At 37.6% G+C, this 22,535-nt stretch overlaps 1 protein-coding gene across 4 annotated transcripts in view; it reads right to left on the bottom strand.

The window, feature by feature from the left end:
- Positions 1–535: 535 nt before the first annotated feature.
- Positions 536–22,535, bottom strand: part of PPHLN1 (periphilin 1) — a 55,021-nt gene continuing 33,021 nt past the window's right edge. For all 4 annotated transcript variants that reach the window (XM_085043517.1, XM_085043502.1, XM_085043508.1 and 1 more), the window contains exon 11: positions 536–2,602. In XM_085043517.1, the coding sequence (XP_084899643.1) occupies positions 2,393–2,602 (210 nt within the window). In that variant the 3' untranslated portion in view covers positions 536–2,392. The remainder of the gene's footprint in view (positions 2,603–22,535) is intronic.

The following is a 22,535-nucleotide window of genomic DNA, read 5'->3' as shown; positions in this document are numbered from 1 at the left end:
TGCTCTGCACTGGGGCAGCCTCACCTCCAGTGCTGGGGGCAGTTCTGGGAGCCACAGTATAAGGATATAAAGCTATCAGTGTGCCCAGAGAAGGCTGATCAAGATGGTGAAAGGAGACTGAGAGGTGACTTCACTGCACTCTACAGGTTCCTCAAGTGGGCTGCAGCAGGGCAGGCACTGAATTCTCTCTGGTGACCAGTGAGAGAAAGGAAATGGAGAAAGGAAATGGAATGAAGCTGCATCAGGGGATCAGTTTGGATGTGAGAGGGTGGTCAGTCACTGGAACAGACACCCCAAGGAAGTGGTACAGCCCCAAGCCTGCCAGAGTTCAAGAAGCATCTGGACAATGCTCCTGGTGGTTCAGTGAGGAGCAGGGACTCAGCCATCCCTACATGCCCCTTCCAATTTGAGATATTCTATGTTTCTGTGATTGTAAGCTTAGGTCTTACTTTACAGAAAAGCACTTGAAAACTTGGATACTTTTATAATAGTAAACTTAATCAGGCTTCTAACAAAGGAAACTCCTAACAAACTGTACAGTAACAATGGAGATTTTTAATAAAAAATATATTACACACAATTGTACTATTTTTTTCCATTAGCATTTCTAACCCAAAGCAGAAACTCCAGTGTAACACTCTGAAGGCTCTCAGTCCTGCAGGCAAGCAGTGAGGTGCTGTAGTTAAGCTTCTGCATCAGAGACTTTGATCTTGGTAAACCAGGTTGTTGCCAGAAGGGGCAGGTCAGGTCTCGCTACTCTGTCACAACAGCTTGCCTCTCTTGCCCTCTCTCCCCAAACTGGTGTCCTCTAGGATCCATGAGCTGATTCCCATTGACTGTGCAGCCCATGCAATCCCAGGTCCAACAAGGGTAGTTGCAGGTCATCTCCTTTAAGCAATGTAAACTCTTAGAAAACAAGCAAACTGCAACCACCCCCCTTACTGACATGAGAACTAACCAGGCATCTCAGGAATCTGATGCAATATATATTTAACACACCATATCAAGATTTGCATGTGTAAGATGCTGTGATACATACAGCACCTTGTACATGCTACTTCATTTATCTTTCTGCACACCATTTTGATGAAATCTGGAAATAGTGAGTTTGGTTATTAGTCCTTTTACAGAGTTTCCATGTTCTAAATGCAAATGTATACAAACCAATCATGGTTATACTTACCTATTTGTGATTGCAATTATGATTGATTATGATTTAAATTATCCCTTTCTTAAAATGTTCATAAAAAACAGTACCTTAATAAATGTATTCAATTGTCAGGATTCCACTGAGTCCTAAATATTTTTCACTGGCAGCCTCTTGACTTTCCTCAACCACTGTTCCCAAACTGCAAGTTGTTCTATCAGTCCAAAACTGGTACCAGACATTAACCAGAATCACTTACGTTTGAAATGATAGTGTGTATTTGAGGCCTTGGGGATAAACTTTGTATTACACCTAATCCAAAGCAACCTGGGATTACTAGAGAGATGGTCCCACTCACTTTCCTTGCCTGTCCTTGACACCCAAATTCCTGCTCCTTCTTGGAACTGGAAAAAAAAGATTTCACACAGCCTTCATAACGTTAAAACTGACGGATGAAAAGGCTTGAGAAGTTGTAAGGGGGGAGAGGGATAGAGTAGGAAAAGAGAGCCACCTGCTCAGTGGCTGCCTGCAGCTACATTCTGTACAGTGCAGTCAAAACCAGCAAAGAGTAACAAAAAAGTTGAATTCATCCTACATAATACTGCTTACTAGTAATGAGTCATGATATGGAAAACACTGAAATTTAAAAGGCATTTGCAGAACCTGCAATTAGAACAAAAATATAGCACTTCTTACATCAAGTAGTTAATTGCTCTGGCAGTCAGAGAGTAGAGATAACCCCTAGTGTAATTTTACAGAACTAATCTGAATTTTTAAATTAAACTGGAATAAAGAATTTAAATCATAATTGTGACCAATTTTCCAAATTTTCTCTTCCTATAGTATATGTGGTAAGACGTACTTGTGCATAACTTGAGGAATGAGAGCAGCTCTGTGTAATTTTAATAAAAAATACAATGTTTCAAATTACACTTACACATATTAAAACATAAGTGTACAGACAGACTGATCATTTTTTTCCAATGTGTACAAACAAAAATAGTTTGTTGCTTTACAGCATTTTTGAAAAGAACATTTTTTCAAAGGAATATATGTCAACAAGAACAGGTGAAGAATACAATTGTGGAGACCACAGTGGACAAGGGCACAGCCACCTGAGCTATTACAAAGGAGCACCAGCCTTGGCTTCAAACCTCAGACAAGAGCTCCTCCTTCCCCGCAAAAAGCAGATTTATGTATTATGGGCATACACAATGCAGAGGATCTAAAAGCATATTTTTGTCCTTAGTATGAGCCCTCTTTGAAGGATTCTGATACATCTTGGTTGGCAGCATCATACTGAGCAATGAAATGTTTGAGTTCTTCAATGCACCGTTCACCTATTTCATGCAAATTCTGCCTCAGGGCAAACTGAATGGACTTCTCTAATGATGGATCTTTATCAATTAGCATCTTCACTACCCTGCCAAAGGTTTCACAGTCTTGTCTGTAGACCTAGAAACAACAGATTTTAGAAAATTATTAAATGCAAGACTCTTTACATTAGCACAACAACAGCCCTTATTGAGTTAGACCCCAATGTAACATAGGATTTAACATGAATTTCAGCTGTAAAACTTACTGGCCTTTTTCCTCTTTTCTGACCTGTGCTAATACAAATGTAACTAGCTCAGCACTATCTGGATACCAAAAATAAATTTTATGGAATGAAATGTCATAAAAGGAGAGATTAAGTTCCCCTTAAAGCAATATTAATAAATAACAGTAGAGGAAAGTACAAGTGCTAAACCAGATTTTCTTCTCATTTCAATATATTTAAACTGTGGAATGTCTAGCAATCTCAATCTTTACACAATTCATCAATAATTTATTTTGTAAATCTTTCCTAATACTTTAAATACAAGTTGTTTAAATAATTTCACCATATTTTGTTTGTTTGTTGGATATCTGTTTCTAGTAGAAGTCCTTGACAAAGATGACTTTAATTCATTTGGATGCACTGGTGATTCAATCACTAAGGATTAAAGAAGTCCTGGCAATGGTTTACCTGAACTCATCTGACCTCCCACAGGGAATGAAGAGTTTGCAAGTCAGCTATGCACATTTGAGGTGAAGTAACTTTTCAGTATCACTGCAACTGTTTTTCAAACAAACATCTGACCATGCTCTTAGGTGGTTTCCAAAGCAAGTCAGTGACATTTAAATTTTTTTTCCAGATTCCATGTAAGTTTATTAATCTAAACACCCAACAAAAATAAAGTAACTTCTCAAAGTCTTCCAACTGCCAGATGCAGTTCATTTTCAAACCTCTTAGGCCAATTCCTGTTTAGAAAACACATTAGCTTTTTGAATGAAGATAAGTAAGTTTTCCATCTCCATGTATGCTTTTTAGAGGAGAAAAAGCTAAAATGTTGATATTTTTCGAAGTATGACTCTCTTTTAGTATTGTGTTCTTGTTTTTCAGAGATGTGCAACCCTTTTCTTTCGAATTTATCTGTATTGTGGACACAAAAGATACAATTGCATATAAGCAATTCCCCATTACTAAAAATCAAAGAAAAAGCCAAACAAAACACACCCATCCCACCCCCAATGAAAATCCACCATAAGAACCCATTCATAAGAACCAGACTGAGGTCAGCTCAAGTGTATTCATGTCAGAAAACCAATAAAAAACCCAACATTCTGCAGAAAACTAAACTATTCTCAGAAACACAATGATTATCATGATACCTTTAATAAAGACAGTTCTCAAATGCTTAATAGCATATTCTATGAAAATAGTTTAAAGTCAGGCTCACTTTTCAAACACAGGTTGGCAAATAAAAGAAAACCTTTCGGAAAGAACTAATTTGCAGCAGAGATTAACAAGTCAAAAAGAAGAGTGCAGCCCAAACCAAACCTGAGCTAAACACCTTAAGTGTGGGAATGCACATGACACTTTTTCAGAGAGGGGTTTGTAGTTCTTTGGCAGTAAACATCAGCACAAAACCCAGACTCTCAGAGCTCATGATCCACAGCAAGTAAAACATGGTACTTGGTAAAGAACTTGAAACAGAGTAAATCTGCATTACTTTTTTCTCTCTTTCCAAAGAAAAAGCTCAGGAAGAATCACTGTCCCTGATTAGCCATGACACACGGGATTTTGCTGAAGTTATCCTTTCAAGTACTCGCAGCATGCTTACTCGCACCTTCATGGAATGATTTCTGAAGTGGTTTTCCTCCCCAAAGCCATTATGCGCTGGGAAAAAGTGTTGATTTTCATTTTTTTCTTATTTCATATCTATTTGACCTATTTTATCACCAAATGGTCAGACCAAGGATGTGTGAATGATCTTCCACAGGTACACAGACATGGTAACTGTGAGTCTCCAGAAGACCCTGACACTAGGAGACAACACAGATGCCTTGCCCTGCCTTCTGCATGGGGAGGCAAAGCTACAACTGAAGGAAATGCTCTGCTTTTCATTAGTCTTCAAACTAATGGCAAATAGTGCTGACACTTCTCCCACACACCACAAATAACCAACCCAGATGAAATTCTCTATCTCTTAGCATATAAATATTAGCTTGGTCTAAGCCCATTTTTCTTCCAAACTCACAAAAGAAGACTTGGAAGAGAATCAAGAGAGCCATTGTCATCGCTGCATCTGACATCAGAAGTCACTTTGCTGTCACAACAATCTGGGAACTGAACACCCTCATGCAAGAGATGAACGTTTTCAATACTTTATGACAAAAGACTTAAAAAAAATAGAATTTACCTAAATTAGGGGAAGAGGGCAAAGGTGGAGCAGGAAGGCAGTTTTAACAACAGAAAACAAAGGAAACAGCTCAGCTCCTCTAACAGTAATTGAGCAATTTTCTTTCAACAAGCTTTCTGCCCCAGCTGCTAATTCTGATCCTCCTGGTGCAATCTGCCTCCTTCCCAATTGTGCTGATAAATCTATTTGTATAGCTGCAGCGCAAATTGCATCACTGAGATGATCCCTTTAAAAATTACCTTTCCCCCGAATTAATGTGATTCAGTGATTCAATTCCAAAACCAGATGCATCAGCATAACTGAAAGAACTGTGAGCCATGGTCTTAAAGTGAAAATAACTTCACAAACCAGTTTATATCTGAAGCCAAGGCACAACTACCAACTTTCAGAGACAAGTTACTATGGTTTACAGAAGGAAATGGAGATTGTCAATTACAAGAACATCAATACAGAACATGTTAATTACAGCTTAATGGTACAATCAACTATTTGAAAATTTTGTGAAAGCACTGAAAGCTCTTGAAAGAACAGGATGGTGACGTGACATTAACATCTATTTTAGACAGAAGAAAGGGAGGCTATTTCTGAAAGTATTTCTGAGAATATGGTGCTTGAGGAAGAAAGAAAACTGCAGAAAAGATTTCAACCAAGGAAAAAGAGCTCTCTGTTGGAGAAAAATACTGGAAGAACTCGTGACCCGACAAGGTATGAAAATAACCCTATCTTTAAAATTCCAGCTGATACTAATTTTGAACTCAGTCCATGGAAAGCTCATCTGTAAACATCTGGAACTAAAACCTGAAAATGATTCCATGTGTGGGGATAGAAGAAGTAACATTTTTAAAATTAAAAACAAGAAAGGGAATGATACCAATGACATGATTATTCTGTCTGACATATAAATCAGATAATCCTGGAAACAGCTAGAGCCACAGTGTGATCATTTACCAGGGCCCAAACGTACATTTATTCTCTGACCTAAGCTACAGCACCAGCATAATGGAAAGAGCATGTAAAACTTTAGTAAGCAGATGAAGGAGAAGTAGAAACAGCTGTTCTGCTTCCAAATACATAAATATATTTATTTTATATGCACACACTGTATATATCTGTGTGTGTGTATATATATATATATATATATATATATATGCAGTCTTGCTTTTCCTATGCATGACAAGTATTTAAGCTGAATTCAAGTTCTCTTTGAAGTGTTTTCCAAAATCAGCACATCTGGCATCTGTGAGGTCACGGGATCACAAATATGCATACTTTGGTATTATTCTCAAGGAATTTTAGTTCTTTTCATTGTTACATGATAACAGTATAGATGCTCTGGCTGAGATCAGCCCTTTGCAGCGCCACTCTTTGTGTAAGTACTTGATGCAAATATAAAGTTGTGTTCACTAACATACTGCAGGTGCATCACACCTCATTTATTTGAGAAAGCTAAACCAAAATTTGCACTTAGAACTGTTTAAATATAGCTAAAAGATATTTACTTTCAGACCTAGGTAGAGAAATGGAGATGTTAGTCACCCAGGTTGGAGGCAATCAAGCCCTAGAACTCTCCAGGCAGAATGAAACTTTTGAGAACTACCTGATCTACATCTATGCCAAGTTTTCACAGTGAACTTCAAAGTGCCACCAACAGTGTCTTAAGTTACAATGCATGACACTGACATGGAAGAACTTATGGATACCACACACTTTCTTCTTCCAGATCCGCTCTGGAGTGCTACCCTCTGAACAGGAAGAGAGACAGAAGCAAGCAAATGGGGACTGCTCATGTCTTTGACTGCTATATCCCTCTTTCAATGATAATCTAAAAATGGCCTTGGCTTAAACCAAAGAAAAACATTGAATGGCTTTGCTGATGGGTGAATTATACCTAGCTAGGGAATACCTTGATGACATGCCTACTACACACACTGTCGAAGTCCATATAATTTTCTTAGCACAGCACCATGTTTTTCTCCAAAACTGTTCCAGAGCTGTTCATACACTGTGGAAAAGAGCTGTTGGACAACATAAACAGTAATGACAATGAAAACCAGAACTTAATATGTCCTCCCCTGCAAATGACTACAGGCTGCAGAAGAGTCGTAAGAGTAATCCTGATCTCAAAGTCCTCCATACCTGGCCTAAAACCAGCTTCATTTCAACAGCAAGAGTAGACACAGTATTCAAAAGGAATGAGGACAAACCTTATTTCAACCCATGCACCAAGTTTCCCCAGCTTAGCTCTACAGTCTGTGCAAAGAGAGGTTTTTTAATGTCTCAAGGAGATTCAGAACAGCTAAAACCACAGCATGTGTTCTAAACAGCTTTTGAGGAAAAGTGAAACAAAAGAGTTCTCTGATAATTAGAATGACTCTCTGAAAGACTGGTCCCACCACAATACAAAAGTTAGCCTCTGTATCTCTCCTGCCCACAGCTTGTAGAAAGCAGAACTGAGTAGCAAATGGGAGAAGCAAACTTCTCCTTTCTCAGACAAGACTCCTCCACATATGGTTTTGAATAAATATGACACTGGGGCACTTTTTTTGAATGCTCTTGGCTTCATGCACACATGAAAGCTTCTTCAATAGAATTCATCCAGAGATTTCCACATGCCAGGCTTGAGCAGCTATATGCAGGAGATGGGCAAACTCCAGCGCAGAAGGAGGTACTTCTGCTCACAAAGACAAGCAGGACCAGCAGACATGATAAGGACCACAGCCATTAGGTGGATGTGATGATTTAGCAAGTGAAATTGATGCCCATGATTTAATGTATAATTTCCAACACCTTGCTCTTTTTCCTCACAACCTTTCCTGGATTTTTTTGAGTGTTCTTAGCATTTAATATATTTAAAGATTCATCTAACACTCCCTCACCTCCACCAGAACTCCTTCAGAGCAACACAACACAAGTCTAGACTCTCTGAGCAGCTCTGCACCATATGTACACAGCCCACCATCAGTTCAAGATGAGTCAGTACTCATCTTCAGAGATGCCTGTTCTCAGCTCCTCATCCAAAGGCCAAAGACCCCCAAGGCTCAGCTAACACAGGGGAAGGAATTACAGCTGGGGCTCAGAAACCACATTAAATAGCCTGCAACCTTTAGATACTAACTCACTTTGAGAAGACCCAACGCGCCCAGCAATCACAATTTTGCATCTGTGATTCATGCAAGCACTCATTAATATATTATCTTTCAGAAGACAGGAGCTTTTCAGTCACTAAGGGCACATTCACAACAAGTATCAAATACTCCATGCAAGGAGGAAAGAAACAAGATGCTTGCCAGTAGCTGTTTGATTTCTCAGAAAGGCAGAGCATGAACATGCAGAGCACAAGTACAGCACCAGTTTGAAAGCCACACCATGTCCATTCCAGACACTCCAGGAGCAAAGTTCCAGAAATTCCCCTCACTTCTATGATGACCCGGGGCTCCCCTACACCAGACACTTAACAGCTTTTGTTCCCTCACCTAATCCATGATAGCTGGATTGGTATAGCCCTCTGGTGGTACAAACCAGCTGCTTCTTTCCCCTCCCCAGCAGACCTAAAGTAAGTCTGACAAAGCACTCCTCTATTAACCAAGCCATGTCTATGCCAGGTTTTTCCAGCATGGGCGAAACAGACTATGAGGTATAATTTTATTTCCACTCCTAACTAAAAACAACACTGAAAATTTTTGCAACAGAGACCTAACTCTAAGCTCATTGCATATGCAGTTAAATTTGCATTTCAATTGTGCATGTAAGCTTAAGCAAATTGGGAAACTATTAAACATTGAATTGCCACTATCACAGCCTTTTCTTTGTCAAAGACATCTTTTAAAAGGAATTACTACCTCTCCCCAAATCTCTTTTTTTTTAATTTATTTGTATACTATCTTGGAATTTTTTTTCAACCACTCAAATTAGATTTCATTAACTTACAAGAAATTTACTTTTCCAAAGTACAGTAAGTTAATCCTCTACTGAAAGAGTTCAGAAAAATTTTCATCACTGCAGTGGCAATATAATTGTACTGTTATGTTTATGAGTACAAAATGTAAGTTTATAGCTCCACAGTGCAAAGAATGCTCAAAACTGTCATTAAACCACTTGCAAACAATTATCATGATCAAGACATTTAAATTTGATTTTCAGCCAAGATGAACTATTTTTTATGGTTACAAGAAGCTAAATTAACAAAACATTAAATTCAAGGCTTGGTTACAATAGTACAGTTTACAATGGCATAAAATTCTTAATTATAAAATATCAACAAGTGTACTCTATTCCTTTCTTAAAAACACACTAACAATTTTGCCCTGTATGTATATAATATTTTCGGCACCCATTGATCAATGTGTTTAAAGACCAATTAGATATTCATTGAAATGCAAATTGAGGGAAACAAGTTATTTACTCTATTATGTAGTAATGAAAAATTTAATGTTAATGTACTACTTACTGAAGATACACAAAATACTAAAGTTATTTGCACTTAAATACAATTCTGCCTCCCTTTCAAATGAAACTTTCAAGCTCCTTTTGAGGAACTTCAACAGATTTAATGAACTTTCAGAATGTAAGCCTAGCATTTCTGGCATCTAAACACCTGACTGAAAAGCCTGCTGGAAGCCCCTTGTGTGGAATAGATGTTGACAGAGCTCTGACTTTAAAAGAGACAGGAACTCAGATTTGAACTCTGCTTTGTGCTCAAGGACCAGGATTGGCAACATGTGGGGGCAGCAGATGAGCAAGGCACAGCAGGGACAGGTGCTGGGAGCCACAGTGCTTCTGTTCAACTGGTTTACAGCACTTTTCTTCTAGGTCACAGCATCATTTATCCCTTTAACCAAGCTGATAGAGTTAAAGCAGCCTAAAACAATGTCACCACAAGGCTTCTCCTTCATTTAGAAGTAGAATTCTAGTATTAAAAGAGATGAAAAGTACTCTGTAAAACTGAGGGGTGGATGTCTGTGTCTACAGCAGCCAACTCTGCTGAGTTTACAAATACATTTTCAAGGCTGAAAACCCTGAAGAGCTGGCTTGGGTCCTGAGACACAGCCCTGGTCTTTTACATGCACTGGGAAGAAAACATGCAGGCAGAATTATTTTCCTGTGTGAATCCATTGCCTCCAGTTTAAGCCCAAGACATCATCTAGACACTGCTTTGCTTCACACCATGCCCATGGTGACACCTGCACAATGACAGTGAAGCCATGGGGTTTGCATGGGGTAGAGCCCAGCACTGCTGGGGAATGCCTGTGACTGACTCCAGCATTCCATGTCTGCCCATGGCTCCTGCTGGGCAGGGCTTGGCAGCAATCACACCTCTGATCATCTCTGCAGAGACACTCCACACCTCCTCAGCTCCCTTCTTGTTCCCTTCATCATTCAAACAAAAAGTTGCACATTTTTGTGCACTTGCTCAATGCTTGTAAAGCAATCTAAAGATGAACATACAGCTTTTGTATGACACTGTTGAGGAGACCTAAAGAACAACATAAATAAAAAGGAATGAAAAGCAAAGTCCCTCAGAAAGTGCAGTATGTATTTACAGCTCCAGTTACCCAAGGACAGATCTGTAGTACAAGTCTCTGTAATTCACAACAATCATAGCAGAAGTCAGTACTATTTAGAAAACGGAGTTTTCATTTATGAGAACTTAAAAATTCCAAACTATTCATTGCTTTAAAACTACTACACTCAAGTTTTCAATAAGAAGTAGGAATTTATTTTAAACCTATTACTAGGAAATCCATGTGCTTACTTTAGTATTTTTTTAATACTATGGTGGAGGACTTGACACAAATGTTTAAATGAATGAGAACTGGTAGACAACAGAAATGTACATGATGATACACTTCATTTACTGTTATATTTTGGCAAGAGCAAGTGTATTATTACTTCTTCAAGAAATGTCTTGTTTAGTCAAGCAGAAGTAGCTCCCATGTGGGAGAGCAAGGACTATTATGTTACAGGGTTTTACTGGAGATAATTCTTTACTAAACCAATCAGACCACATAATAACACCATTCTAACACCAACTACAGGCCCTTGGAGACCAGTTTGTGTGTGGCCTAGATTTCATAGGCTTCTTTACAACAGATGTGTTGGATGAGGGTAGTGTTACTTCATATATTAACTTGTGTGTTCCTTGGGTAAAACAGCAGCATGCGTTTAAATTCTGTCTCTTACATACTTTTCATATAGAAATGGTGTGCCTTGTGCAAGGAGATGATAAATCTGAAACTAAAAAATCCATAGCAATTACAATTCATCACTTTCTAAACTTCACTGGAAGTACTGATGATCTCTTGAAGACGTGTTGATGACATCTTTTCAGCTCATGTATAAGAATACCTAGCTGTATGTTTAAGAATGCCCAGGTACAAACAACCGTGCAGCCAAGTCCAAAAATTGTAAAAGGGCAGCTATTTATATATCTAATAATTTCTCTTTATTCTATAATAATATGCAAGCATAGAAACTATATTTTTATAGAAGCATAAATGAAAACAAAATCCTAAAAACTCTCCTGTCCAACAGATGCTAGAAAACTCCCACTACTTGAAATACACCAGTCCAGGATTAAACAGGAAATAATCAGCTTTATGCCAAAGGAAGGGCCTCACCCTACAACTTTTTATTTATAAAACACTGAATTGATGGAAAGCCATTTCCTAAATCTGCTTCACAGTAAAGTTATTGCTCCATCCAAAACAGGAAGGGTGAAGTTTGACTACAAAAGCCTCTACGTTAATTCTCTTGTTAAAAATTCTTTAAATAATTTTCAGTTATGTCCAATGACCATAAAGGAAAGTGATATTCATTTAAGCTTCAGGACAATAGGCTGAATATTAGCAACAGCAATAAAATGACAAACCAATCATTCTTGTCATAAAACCATACAAATATTTTGTATGAAATGTACAGTAATTCAAAATCCACAGAGATTGACTGTGTTGAAGTCAAGATCAAAAATTATACATTTGATTTTAGCCAAAACTGACTTTGTTTTCTCTCAGCAAAAGTCTTCCCACTTTCAATTTCAACAAATATCCTCAGCTAGAAATATTCTCAGATTCAACAACATTCTGCATTAAGAGAGCTCATTTTTGTTAATGGGCAAGACAGCATTTTATCCTGCAGTGTGGATCGCCTGTATTTCCTCCAATTACACAATGAAAATAAGCAGCAATAGAATAAAAACACAAAAAAAAAAACCCTCTTCCTTTTTCCAATTAAAAGAAACTCTGAGCAGATTAGTTGCACAATTAACTGGCAGCAGCATTGCTAATATAAACTCAAAGCTCGTGGATCCATGAGTTTAAGAACCAGTCCTTACATGAAAAGATTTTCTCCCCATCACTATATAAAGAGCAACTTAAGATTTTTAATTCTTTAATAGTTAAAAATATGCTAAAGCAAGTTTGAAATTGCATGCCAAAGGGTAGGTATTTTCATTACATATGAAGCATAAAGGAAATACTACACAAAACAAGTAAACTACTGTATGTAATGGACAACTTTTCAGAAAGGAAAAGCAACAGCTGCAAGAAAAACAATTACTTCGATTACTAACATTTTATTGCTCAGTTTACGTTAAACCTTACTGCTTCTGAAGGTTTAGAATTACTTCACACATTATATTAGCCTCACAAATCAGTTTTATTAGTGCCTCAATAATGAATCAAATTTTTTTCATGTCCAAGTCATTGTCCCGCCTTTACCCTTGAAATAGTCACTCATCATTTACTTTAAGTACTCATTTCAAATCTAAATATAAACTAAAGGAAAAAGTAAATTAAGATCATCATATTTTTGAAGACTTCTCTAATCTTTTCTTAGCTTGTGGATAGATTTTTTTTCCCACATGCAGCTGTGACAGCTGAAAAGGCTATTCCCTCTTGCCATCTGTCAGCATCCCCATGCCAGAAACCATCACCCCACTTTCTGAGTGAGCCAGTAATATACAGGCTACTTATAAAAATGAATTCTTAGGCAAAACCAGTCTGATTAGGTCACATGCTAGGACATCAGTTTGGCTGTGGGGAGGAATCACCTATCCTGGGTGAGAAAATGATGAGCAGCTATGGATGACATCTAAAGAGGACATTTATCTGCAGCTTTACACTCGTGTGTCCACCTTGAGCCCATCTGGAAACACTCACAGAACTTCCACCTAACCCAGACAGACAAAGCACACTGCATCTGTGTTTAGATGTTTGCATATCTTAGCATGTACCTTCAGTCAAAGATAAAATATATACAGAAACAGAACATAAAGTTAGCACAACAGCTAGGGCTGGAGCAGGTCAGAGAACCTGTAAGATGAAGCCTCATTTCTTATTGCAAATATATTCATTCCTTCTGTGCTGTTAGCATTCAACACACAAACTAGTTCTCTTTCTGATTCTGTTCCCACAATTCTAGTTATTTCCACATCAATCTGGAAGCAGAAATCTGATTCAAAAATTGGTAAAAACACAAAGCATGTCTCTCCCTAAAAAGAAAGCCACAAGGAGCAGAAATTGTCTTTTATGGTTAGTAAATCATATGTCTTAAGGCAGCGACTACCAACTGTGGTTCCAAGAGAATGTAGCATGAATTTTGCATTTACTGAGTGGATATACCACTGACTGTATCCCAGAGTACCTGGAATTAATTATTTGATAAATAACTGGGTTACAGTCATAAGTAATATTGAAGAATCACAGCAATTAGCTGGTTCAGAAGAGCTTGGAAATCACTGGTCTCTCTCATTGTGAAAAACAAACCTATTTTGTATTTAAAAACATCTTCTAAGAACACTGGCTTTCTACAGTCTCTTTACAAGCTTTTCTTAATGAAATAGTTAAGCAAGGCTGCAGCATTTCAGCACAAGAACTGTTACCTCTCAAAGTCTTTAAGGGAATGTCTGCCCTATTCAATCCAGTGTCACTAGACATTTTCCAGAAGTCATCTGATGGGGTGGGTGAACTGACAGAGGACAGATTGGGAACAAACTTGGCAAGATATTGACTTGAGTGAACACACTCATGACTTTTGAAGTGTTTGCTTCTCTTCAGATTCTGGCATCCACTAAAAAGCTTTGATTCTTTTTGAGTCTGGCCTCAGTCTGTCCTTATAAAAAGTATTATGACCAAGCGAAGAAACGGGGATCATCAAATACTGTTCTGTGTTGGGGTTTCTTTTTGAGACAATTTTTGAGAGCTTTAGCTCTGTATTCTTCAGACAGCTTAGAGCAGCTTTCTGTGATCTCTGACATATACAAATTCTGGTAGCAGCATGAATTACTGCTACCATTTGCCATTTTAACCTTACCTTTAGACATACATAGTGTGAATAGTCTAAAATAACTTGCTTTACAGTGACACCAAGCTCATTTCAAGTCAAACAGCTAAAATCAGGGGAAAGAGTACGGTAATAAGGAGGTAATACAAAAGAAGATCTAAACTAGATTATGAAACTGGAAACCACTGAACTATAAATGAAAATATTTACTGAATACAATGTACTGTTACAACATAAACTTTTTATGCTGAATCTCTGAACAGAATAATAGCTGCTGCTGATAAAGTCTACTGATGCTGGATTGATACAGTGTGTTTTGGATAAGAACAGCATGGAAAGAGAGCAGTGAAGTCTCTTTTGATAAGCAGAACTAAACAGTTTACTGCCTAAGATAACGACAGGTTGCTAAAGGTCAAACACTTTAATGCAACAGCCAAAAGAAACAGTACCATACCATTTACCTTTTAACCTTCATATCATACAAAATTACCACATGTTCTCAAAAGATACAGAATACACAGAAGTTATTCTTACAAAAATATCCTGAAAAATAGGGCATTCCTTCCTTAACAGCCTTCCAGAACTTAAAAGGAAAAAAAAAACCAAAAAACCCAAAACAAACAAACAAAAATAATCACCAAAATATCCACCAAACCACAACAAAACAAAAGAATTCCCCCACAACTACACCAAAAAACCCCACAAAAAACAACTAAACACAAACAAAAAAATCAAGACCAATAAAGCACAAACAGCTCATGCTAATAAAGACTGAACTCTACTCTCTGGAATCAGAATTAAATTAGGAAAAAATATTTAATTACTGGTAACAGAGCAAGCCAAATTAAATAAAAAACAACAATGAAAATGAATGACATTTTCTCATTTAAATAAGAAAGTACAGTGGGCTTCTTGTTCCTTAAAAATCACATAAAGGTAGAAATATTGCAAACTTTCTATTTTCAAATCAGCTGGTAAGGAATTTTGTTCTTTCAAGGATAAGTATCCACAAAGAATTGATTTACATACTAAACAAAGGATTATTTAATTTATTTATGTATTGAAGAGTACTGTGGACTGTGTAAAATAATAACAGCAACTGTTCTAGGGGGAAAAAAAAGTTGTCTTCTCTAGGTTAAGTCCACAGCTCACATTGTTGATGAAGCAAACATGACTAACACTTTCCATTTGTTGGCTGCAGTGTACCTAAAGCTGATTTTACTATTGCTTAGTTTTAACTATTGCTTAGTTTTAACGTAACCAATTTACTCTCTTCAAATTACTGTAACTTAGTATTAATCTTTTTCACTTGTTCACCTCTTTTCTTTGTTCCCCTTAGTTCATCACTCAGCAAACTGCCCTGTGGACAAAGCCAAATCACCTTTCCTGCTCCAAATACCCTCCAGTTGGCCAATAAATACCTGAGGAAGGAACCACTACTACCTGTGACTACCTTCACTTCTCCCATAATTTCATCTGAGTCCTCCCCATTCCCCTGGCAAATATTTACTTAAGCTCTCATAGCACCCTGAAAAAGCAAAAATTAATTGAAAAACATTTCAAGTAAATTGAATTATCTGAATATCTTTGTATTACTTTGTGACAGAAATGTATCTACATGTCATGCATTTCTATCAAACATGAAAATAGAAACAAAAGGTACATCCCATAACTGCATGGAACCATTATCTAAAGAATGGAAACACTGCCCACTGTATATATTATGCACATATGTACACATGTGCTTTCAGAGTTTTAATATAATAATATATAACAGCAGCCTTGAGGAATACAGTAAAAAACCACTTGCTGAGTGACACCTTGTGAAATCAATTATAAACATACCAATGAAAGTTTGTATCCTGATCCCCATAAAACTTTACCTGACACCAGACACTGAGTATTCATACTCAGGTAACATGCTAAATGTCCTTGCCTCTTTTAAAATCTTGGCTCATCCACAACAGACAAAACCAAGCTCTTTATCCCCAACAGACCTCTGCATAACTCAATATAACTCCTCAGCAATATGCACATATGTTTTGTTAGGAATACTTAGAACAACCTTTACAGTAGATGAGATACTTCTCTTTGCCCTCACTGCTCTGGCTGCTTACTGTGACACGAGTAACACCTACACACATTAAAGGCTTCAGAGACAGCTCATTAAAATGATACATGCTCTTCTGGGTAGCAAAAAGTCCATCCTGCTCAAAGTAGAAAGGAACACTCCTAAAGCACAGGTTTTTTTAGTAACTTATCTGGGTCATGAGAGACCATAAAATTACTTGCTTATCTTTGCTTCTGATTTTAGCAAAAACATAGCTGCAAGAAACCTCCTTCCATATCAACATATGAAAAAGGAAAATTGCACAGTGAGCTGTAGTTATGCCTAAGAATAAATTTGACAAAAACCATGAAAAGCATTAAAAAAATTAATCAGGGCATTCTTGAGTTATGGCTAGACCTACACTTGGGTAAGCAGATTAATAATTTCATTAAAAACTAATTTTTACATTAAGTTACATTACATTTACAGCATAGTCAGTGAGAAATACAGTCAACTGGACAAAAGAGACAATAGAACAACAGCAGTGAATGACATGGTTATCACATTTTTTTGTAAGCAATTTCAGGTACTTGATGCAGGAACGCTGCATTTCCTGCCCTACAATTGTAGCTTCCTGCAAATGCCTTGAGGGCATCCAGAGAGGAAGAAACCAAGCTGGAAGCACCTGACTGCTCCCCACTTGTTTCTGGCACCAGAAATAGCAGCAGGTTTTCTTGCATGATGTAGCGTCTCCACCCTCCAGCCAGGGAGAAACTCCACTGCATTTGCCCACGGACTTTAGAGCTTCTGTGGAATTAATTCCCATCTCCACCCATGTTCCCCATCTCATTCCTCCCTCCACCCTCTTGGCTGTAGTTCCTGATCTTGGGGAAAAAAAAAAAAAAATCCTTTTTTTTTTTCCAACTGCAAGTCCAGTCCCACCCTTGTTCCCACACTCAGTTACTAACCCTACCTCTCCTGTCACCATAAATCCTTTCTTCTCTTCCAGATTTCCTCCACCCTCCAATTCAGAGGTCACCTCATTCCTCAGCTAGAAACAGTTCCATGCTCCCTCTTTCACAGAAACTCTTGCATCCTTTCTCCCTGCCTTACATGGGCATATCCAGTCCTCCTCCTCTCTTCCCTTTGGCATGGTCCACACCTTGCCATACAAGAGAAACTTTGACAAGAAGATTCCTAATTCCACGCTCACATGCCTCCCTAGACTGGTTTCTGTCCTTTCAATTGTGTGGAAAAAAAAAAAAAGAAAAGGTATTTTTGCTGGAGGTGGAGGGCTGCACCAGTGTCATTGCTAAGAGCTAGTGAAGGTACAGTCTCCATCCCCTTTGCTGGGAGAGCTACAGGTGAGACTGCACCACCAGCAGAAGTCATTAATTACACATTTCAGGAAGGCTGCACCCAGCTCACAGGTCCCTTCAAATGAACAAAGAGACAGCTTTATCCTAAACCATAGCAGAGTCTTCACTGCAGCTCTCTGTTCAGGAGCAGGTAACAGACACATGCAAAAGAGCTTTCAGCTTTACTTCAGTGAGCTGTGCCTTGGTGTGGGAAGATTTCTCTGTAATTGCACACTTCCAATTCATGACATTAGCTTACAGGCAATAAATAAAAAAGAAACCTTTTGACTTTAATTTTCCCAAATTGAAAATATTTGAATGAACTGCAAGAGGTTAGAGTTTGAATTGAAAGACACCATTTAGTTTACCAAACTGAGCTATCTCACTACCAAAAACACTAGTAATTGTGACTGCTTTTCCCTCTCAAGATCTACCCAAGAACTTAGGGGCCAGCTTGTTTCACAGCTAAATCAAAGTTTGGCTCCAACAGGACAGGTGACAGAGGCTGCTCTGAGGGTGTCTAGGGATGCACTAGTGCCTCCAAGTGAGTTAATTCTCAAAAATAAAAATAAAAATAAAAAATAAAAATAAAGCCAATCCTGTCAAAGTTAGAAGATGGTGAGGTGTCTTAGAGGAAGACAGCAGTTGTGGTCACAGCAGCCTTAAAAACTGAACAATAACATTTTTTAAGTTTTAACTTCCCTAAGATAAAAATAAACAGTTACTGTGCAAATACCATCAAAGACTACAGCTTTCTAAAGATTTCTGCCTGATGATCAAGTAACTGTGTCTAAAGCAGTATTTCTCAAGATACTGAATGTTCAGAGACAGTAGTGGCTCAACACACAGCACAGGGTGGCTAATCACTTGTGTCAGCAGCCACATTTAAGAAAGCACACTGTGCTTAAGAAAACTAGTTACCTAAGTGCAAACTTTCATTCTTTTTCTTGATCTGATTCATGGTTAGGCCCACAAAGACTACTGTGCCAGCACAGGGAACAGCACAATATAGGAATGAAATTTCTCAAACTGTGGTTGACATCAAACCCTTTGTAATGTGCAGCTGAAATCTGCAATGGTAAGGTTGGTTTTGACTTCAGCATTTGCTTAAGGGGACTTCTTGATGCGTAATGGGGTGCAATCATAATATAGTCTCCACTGGAACTTGCAGAGTTTCTGCTACTGCCTATTTTCATAAAGGTTGTAACAACTAATCATCTTGGTTTATGCCTAAATTGAATTCAGTTGAAATCAGACAACAGAGTCAAAAGATACACAGCACAGATACTGTGCGATTGCATAAGATAGTTTCTCCAGGAAGCCAAGTCAAGAAGAAACATAATAAAATTGGCAAATTTCCAGTTGAAGATGATCACTAAAAAGCCTGTGTCAGCATATCCTAATCTATTTATGATTTTGTGTTTAAAAATGCTTGTGTGGAGATTTTTTTTTTCTAACTTAGGTAGCACATGGCCAAAAAAATTAATATACACACTATCGACTATACTAAGGTGGTGAACTGCTAGTGAGGTGTAATTATGGTCAAGTAAGCACACATAGTACCCACGTAAGTACAACATTTCATGTTGCAATGAAACCAAGTATTTAAGCTATCTGGAGTCAGGAGAAGGGGAAGATTGCTAACAATCATATTAAACCTTGGAGAAATGGTATCAAACCCATCTATTAAAGGTTATTATTGTCTTTCAGAGCAGGACTTGAAGTTCAATAGTTCAGAATATTAATGTATGAACAGTTCCTCTGAAGAAGCATGAGAAGGTAAAGAACCACGAACAACCCATGCCCCACTCAGTTTTGCCAGTATTCACTTTGTGTGTTTTTTCCAAGTCAGGCTGACTCTATTAGCCTTTGCAACTCAAAGTACCAAGATAAAACAGGCAAACCATAAACTTTGGGGAATCTTGGCCCGTGTTTTTGTGCCATATTTTGTAAAGCATGCCATCATGATATCCATACTAGTGTATGTCCAGACAACCACTGAAGACTCAAGTCACGACAGTAATGCAAATAAGAGTCAAAACAGGAAAGTGATCTTTTGTGGGTCAGCAATAAATGGTGATGTGCACGAGTCATTTATACCCCAAGATAAAAATCAAATGTTTTCATAATCTTAACTTTAAGAAGAAGCACATGCATAAGCAACTTATGCAATAGATTTTTCCCCATATAATTTAGGAAATTAAACTTTAGAAAAGTTCCCCTAATTCTGATGCCTCTTAGAACTATAAGATTACCCTGTATTTTAAAGGTCAGAGAAAATGAATAGGTGTAGTTTACCCATCTTTAAAACATAATGAGCTTAACCTAATCAATGAAAGAACTGCCAAAAGAAAGAAGACACCAAGCTAGGTAAGGCACTGAGATACAGCCTATAAATTTAAGAACCAAATGACAAATGCAACTTGTCACCAAAGTGTCTTTGGTCACAGATGATCCTATATTTATACATGAATTAGTGTTGTATATAAATCAGATTACAAATGGATTAGAGGATTAAACTACAAGCACCAGGAAAATTGTCATCTACAAAACAAGCTTCTGTTATACAAAGAACAGTCAGTAAAAAAGACACACAAACCCCCACAAAACTGTAGATTCACACTTCAGCAGATTTTCCCTACCTACAGGTTTTGTGTGTGACACTCTTCTTGCTGTCTATTCCAACCTCCTGAAGCCTGAAAGTACTAGTCAGTGCAGAAGAAATGGAAACCAGTTTCCATGCCAAACATCAAGTCCTTCCTGTCACTGACCTTCCTGTCACTACATTTCATTTGCCACTTTCCATGTTTTTTTACGTTTGCTCACTTACCACCTTCCCATCATCGCATACAGTTTTATGAAACTTTTCCTTGTGACTTTTCGCTCTCGGGTTGCCCTATATACATCTTATTTTAAGCACCACTGGGACTCCTGCATCGTGTCTAAGTCTTTCAGAAGATCAGTGCTCAGACTGTATCAGGAATACTGACAGAGCTGATGCAAAATCATTGGGGGTGGGTAGAGACGCTAGACAGTAGTTCTTTGAGCTTGGGCTATTTCTGAGGGAATTTAAATTTCTGGATCTAATTACTAGGTATATGGGACTAATTCTGTTATTATTCTGTTTCAATCCAGGAAGCAGCAAGTCTCCCTAGTTACAATGTTGAAGAGACAGTAGGTTGTAAGAACAAAAAGTCCTTAAAACTTTAATACTCAGTGCATTGAGCCTACTAAGAGATAATTTTATCTTTAATCCTTAAAACAGTTCAAAAATAAAAAAACACCACTGCTAACCTACTTAAATCCACCAATGCCCTTCTGTTAAAGCTAGAATAAGCTGGAAACAAAGCTGGAGAGAAGGATATCTCTATCCTCTGAATTAAATCCAAGTTATTAAAAGCAGTAACAAAACCCCACCACCAAAAAAATACCCTAACAAACAAACAAAAAAACCCCAACCCACAAAAACAATAATCCTCCCTCCCACAGAAACTAGTGCCTTTATCAAGGTTCTGACAATTCATCATTTTCGGTTTTATCCTTCAGCATTCCCAGGAGGTTTGCCAGTGTCAGTTCTGCTTATCCTTCCAAGCATCTCAACTTCTGACAGTTTTTTCAGTAGGCAATATCTCAAAATTAATTCCTAATTATATATCAAGGCCCACACATTTTTACTGAGTTTCTTCTCTTCCTAACACCTTTTCCAATCCTGTTGACACTCATCATCTCTTGAAACTAATCTTTCTTCTTTCCAGCCCACTCACTATTATAGTTTCCAAGTCTTCTTTCATCCTGTTTTTGTTCTTCTGGTTTCTCACAATAGAACCAGAAATCTTAAATCAAACAATCACTGACAGCTTTTGATTGAAAAAATGCTATTTAATGAGTAACTCCTTAGATTTTCACTTTATCTGACCAAGAAGTGGATCTTGTCTTTCAGATTTGAACAATCTTTTTACACATTTCCTTTGGCTTCAACTAAGTCCAGCAATTTCATCAAGTACCTAACTATTAACCCGCTTTCATTTAAGTCTTCCAGAGATCTGCTACCAAATTGTACCAACTGTAAACAATGCCCTTGAAGAATGTCTGTAAGCAAACAATCCTCTCTGAGTTCTTGCAGTCTGCAGTGCTGCTTGATCACATAATGAAGTGCCACTACATCAAAAACTCCCCGTTTGTCAATGGGTTGAATACACAGCATTCGGCAACTTCAAAATAAGGTGATCAGCACAGGCCTAAAACAGTTCACATTAAAAAACATAAGGCAAACATGGTCTTCAATAGATAGTTAGTGGTAAAAGCTAAAGGTGAATTACATCTAATTCAAACCTCTCTATGAAATACCCTACCATTACTGGATAAATGCATGTATTTCTGGTATTAAATTCTCTTAAAAGTATTTCCCTATGAGTGCTGCATATTAAATAACATTCACTTTTTATCAGCTTTCCAATGAAAAAAGCTGCTGGCAAAAATCTGAAATGTGGTAATATATTTCCCTATTAAACCATACCTTCAGGTGCTGAGTAAAATGAGTTGCACTGCTTTTGCATATGCAGCAGTTTGTAATTACAAACACAGCAGTGCACACCGAATAACCCATTAATGTCCGTAGAAAGGGAGTAGAACACAGCTGAACAAATGGAAAGTGAAGGATTATAACTTCTAAACCATGGTGACCCAAACACAAGAAAGGAAAGTAGCTGAAGTTTTCATATCCTTTTACAAGCATCCGGCCTTTAAATAAATCTGTTTGTAAATAGAATAAAAGATACAATGAAGCAACTGACCAAATGCTTTTATAGTCTCCATCTTGTAGCTTCATAAACATGAAAACACGGATTTTTAACAAACAGGTCATATTTAAAAAACTGAAAAACCCCAGCACAAAAAAACCCCAGATTTAAGCCAAGTGTGAGATATAAAGATCAAATAAGCACAACAATGTGACTTATTTGTTTTTGTAATGGAAA

Source organism: Lichenostomus cassidix, chromosome 1Aa (assembly GCF_008360975.1).
Source record: "Lichenostomus cassidix isolate B80296 chromosome 1Aa, HeHo_3.0, whole genome shotgun sequence".
NCBI classification, from domain to species: Eukaryota; Metazoa; Chordata; class Aves; order Passeriformes; family Meliphagidae; genus Lichenostomus; species Lichenostomus cassidix.
The sequence above is the reverse complement of the archived record's forward strand: the minus strand, read 5'-3'. Positions and strand labels throughout refer to the sequence as shown.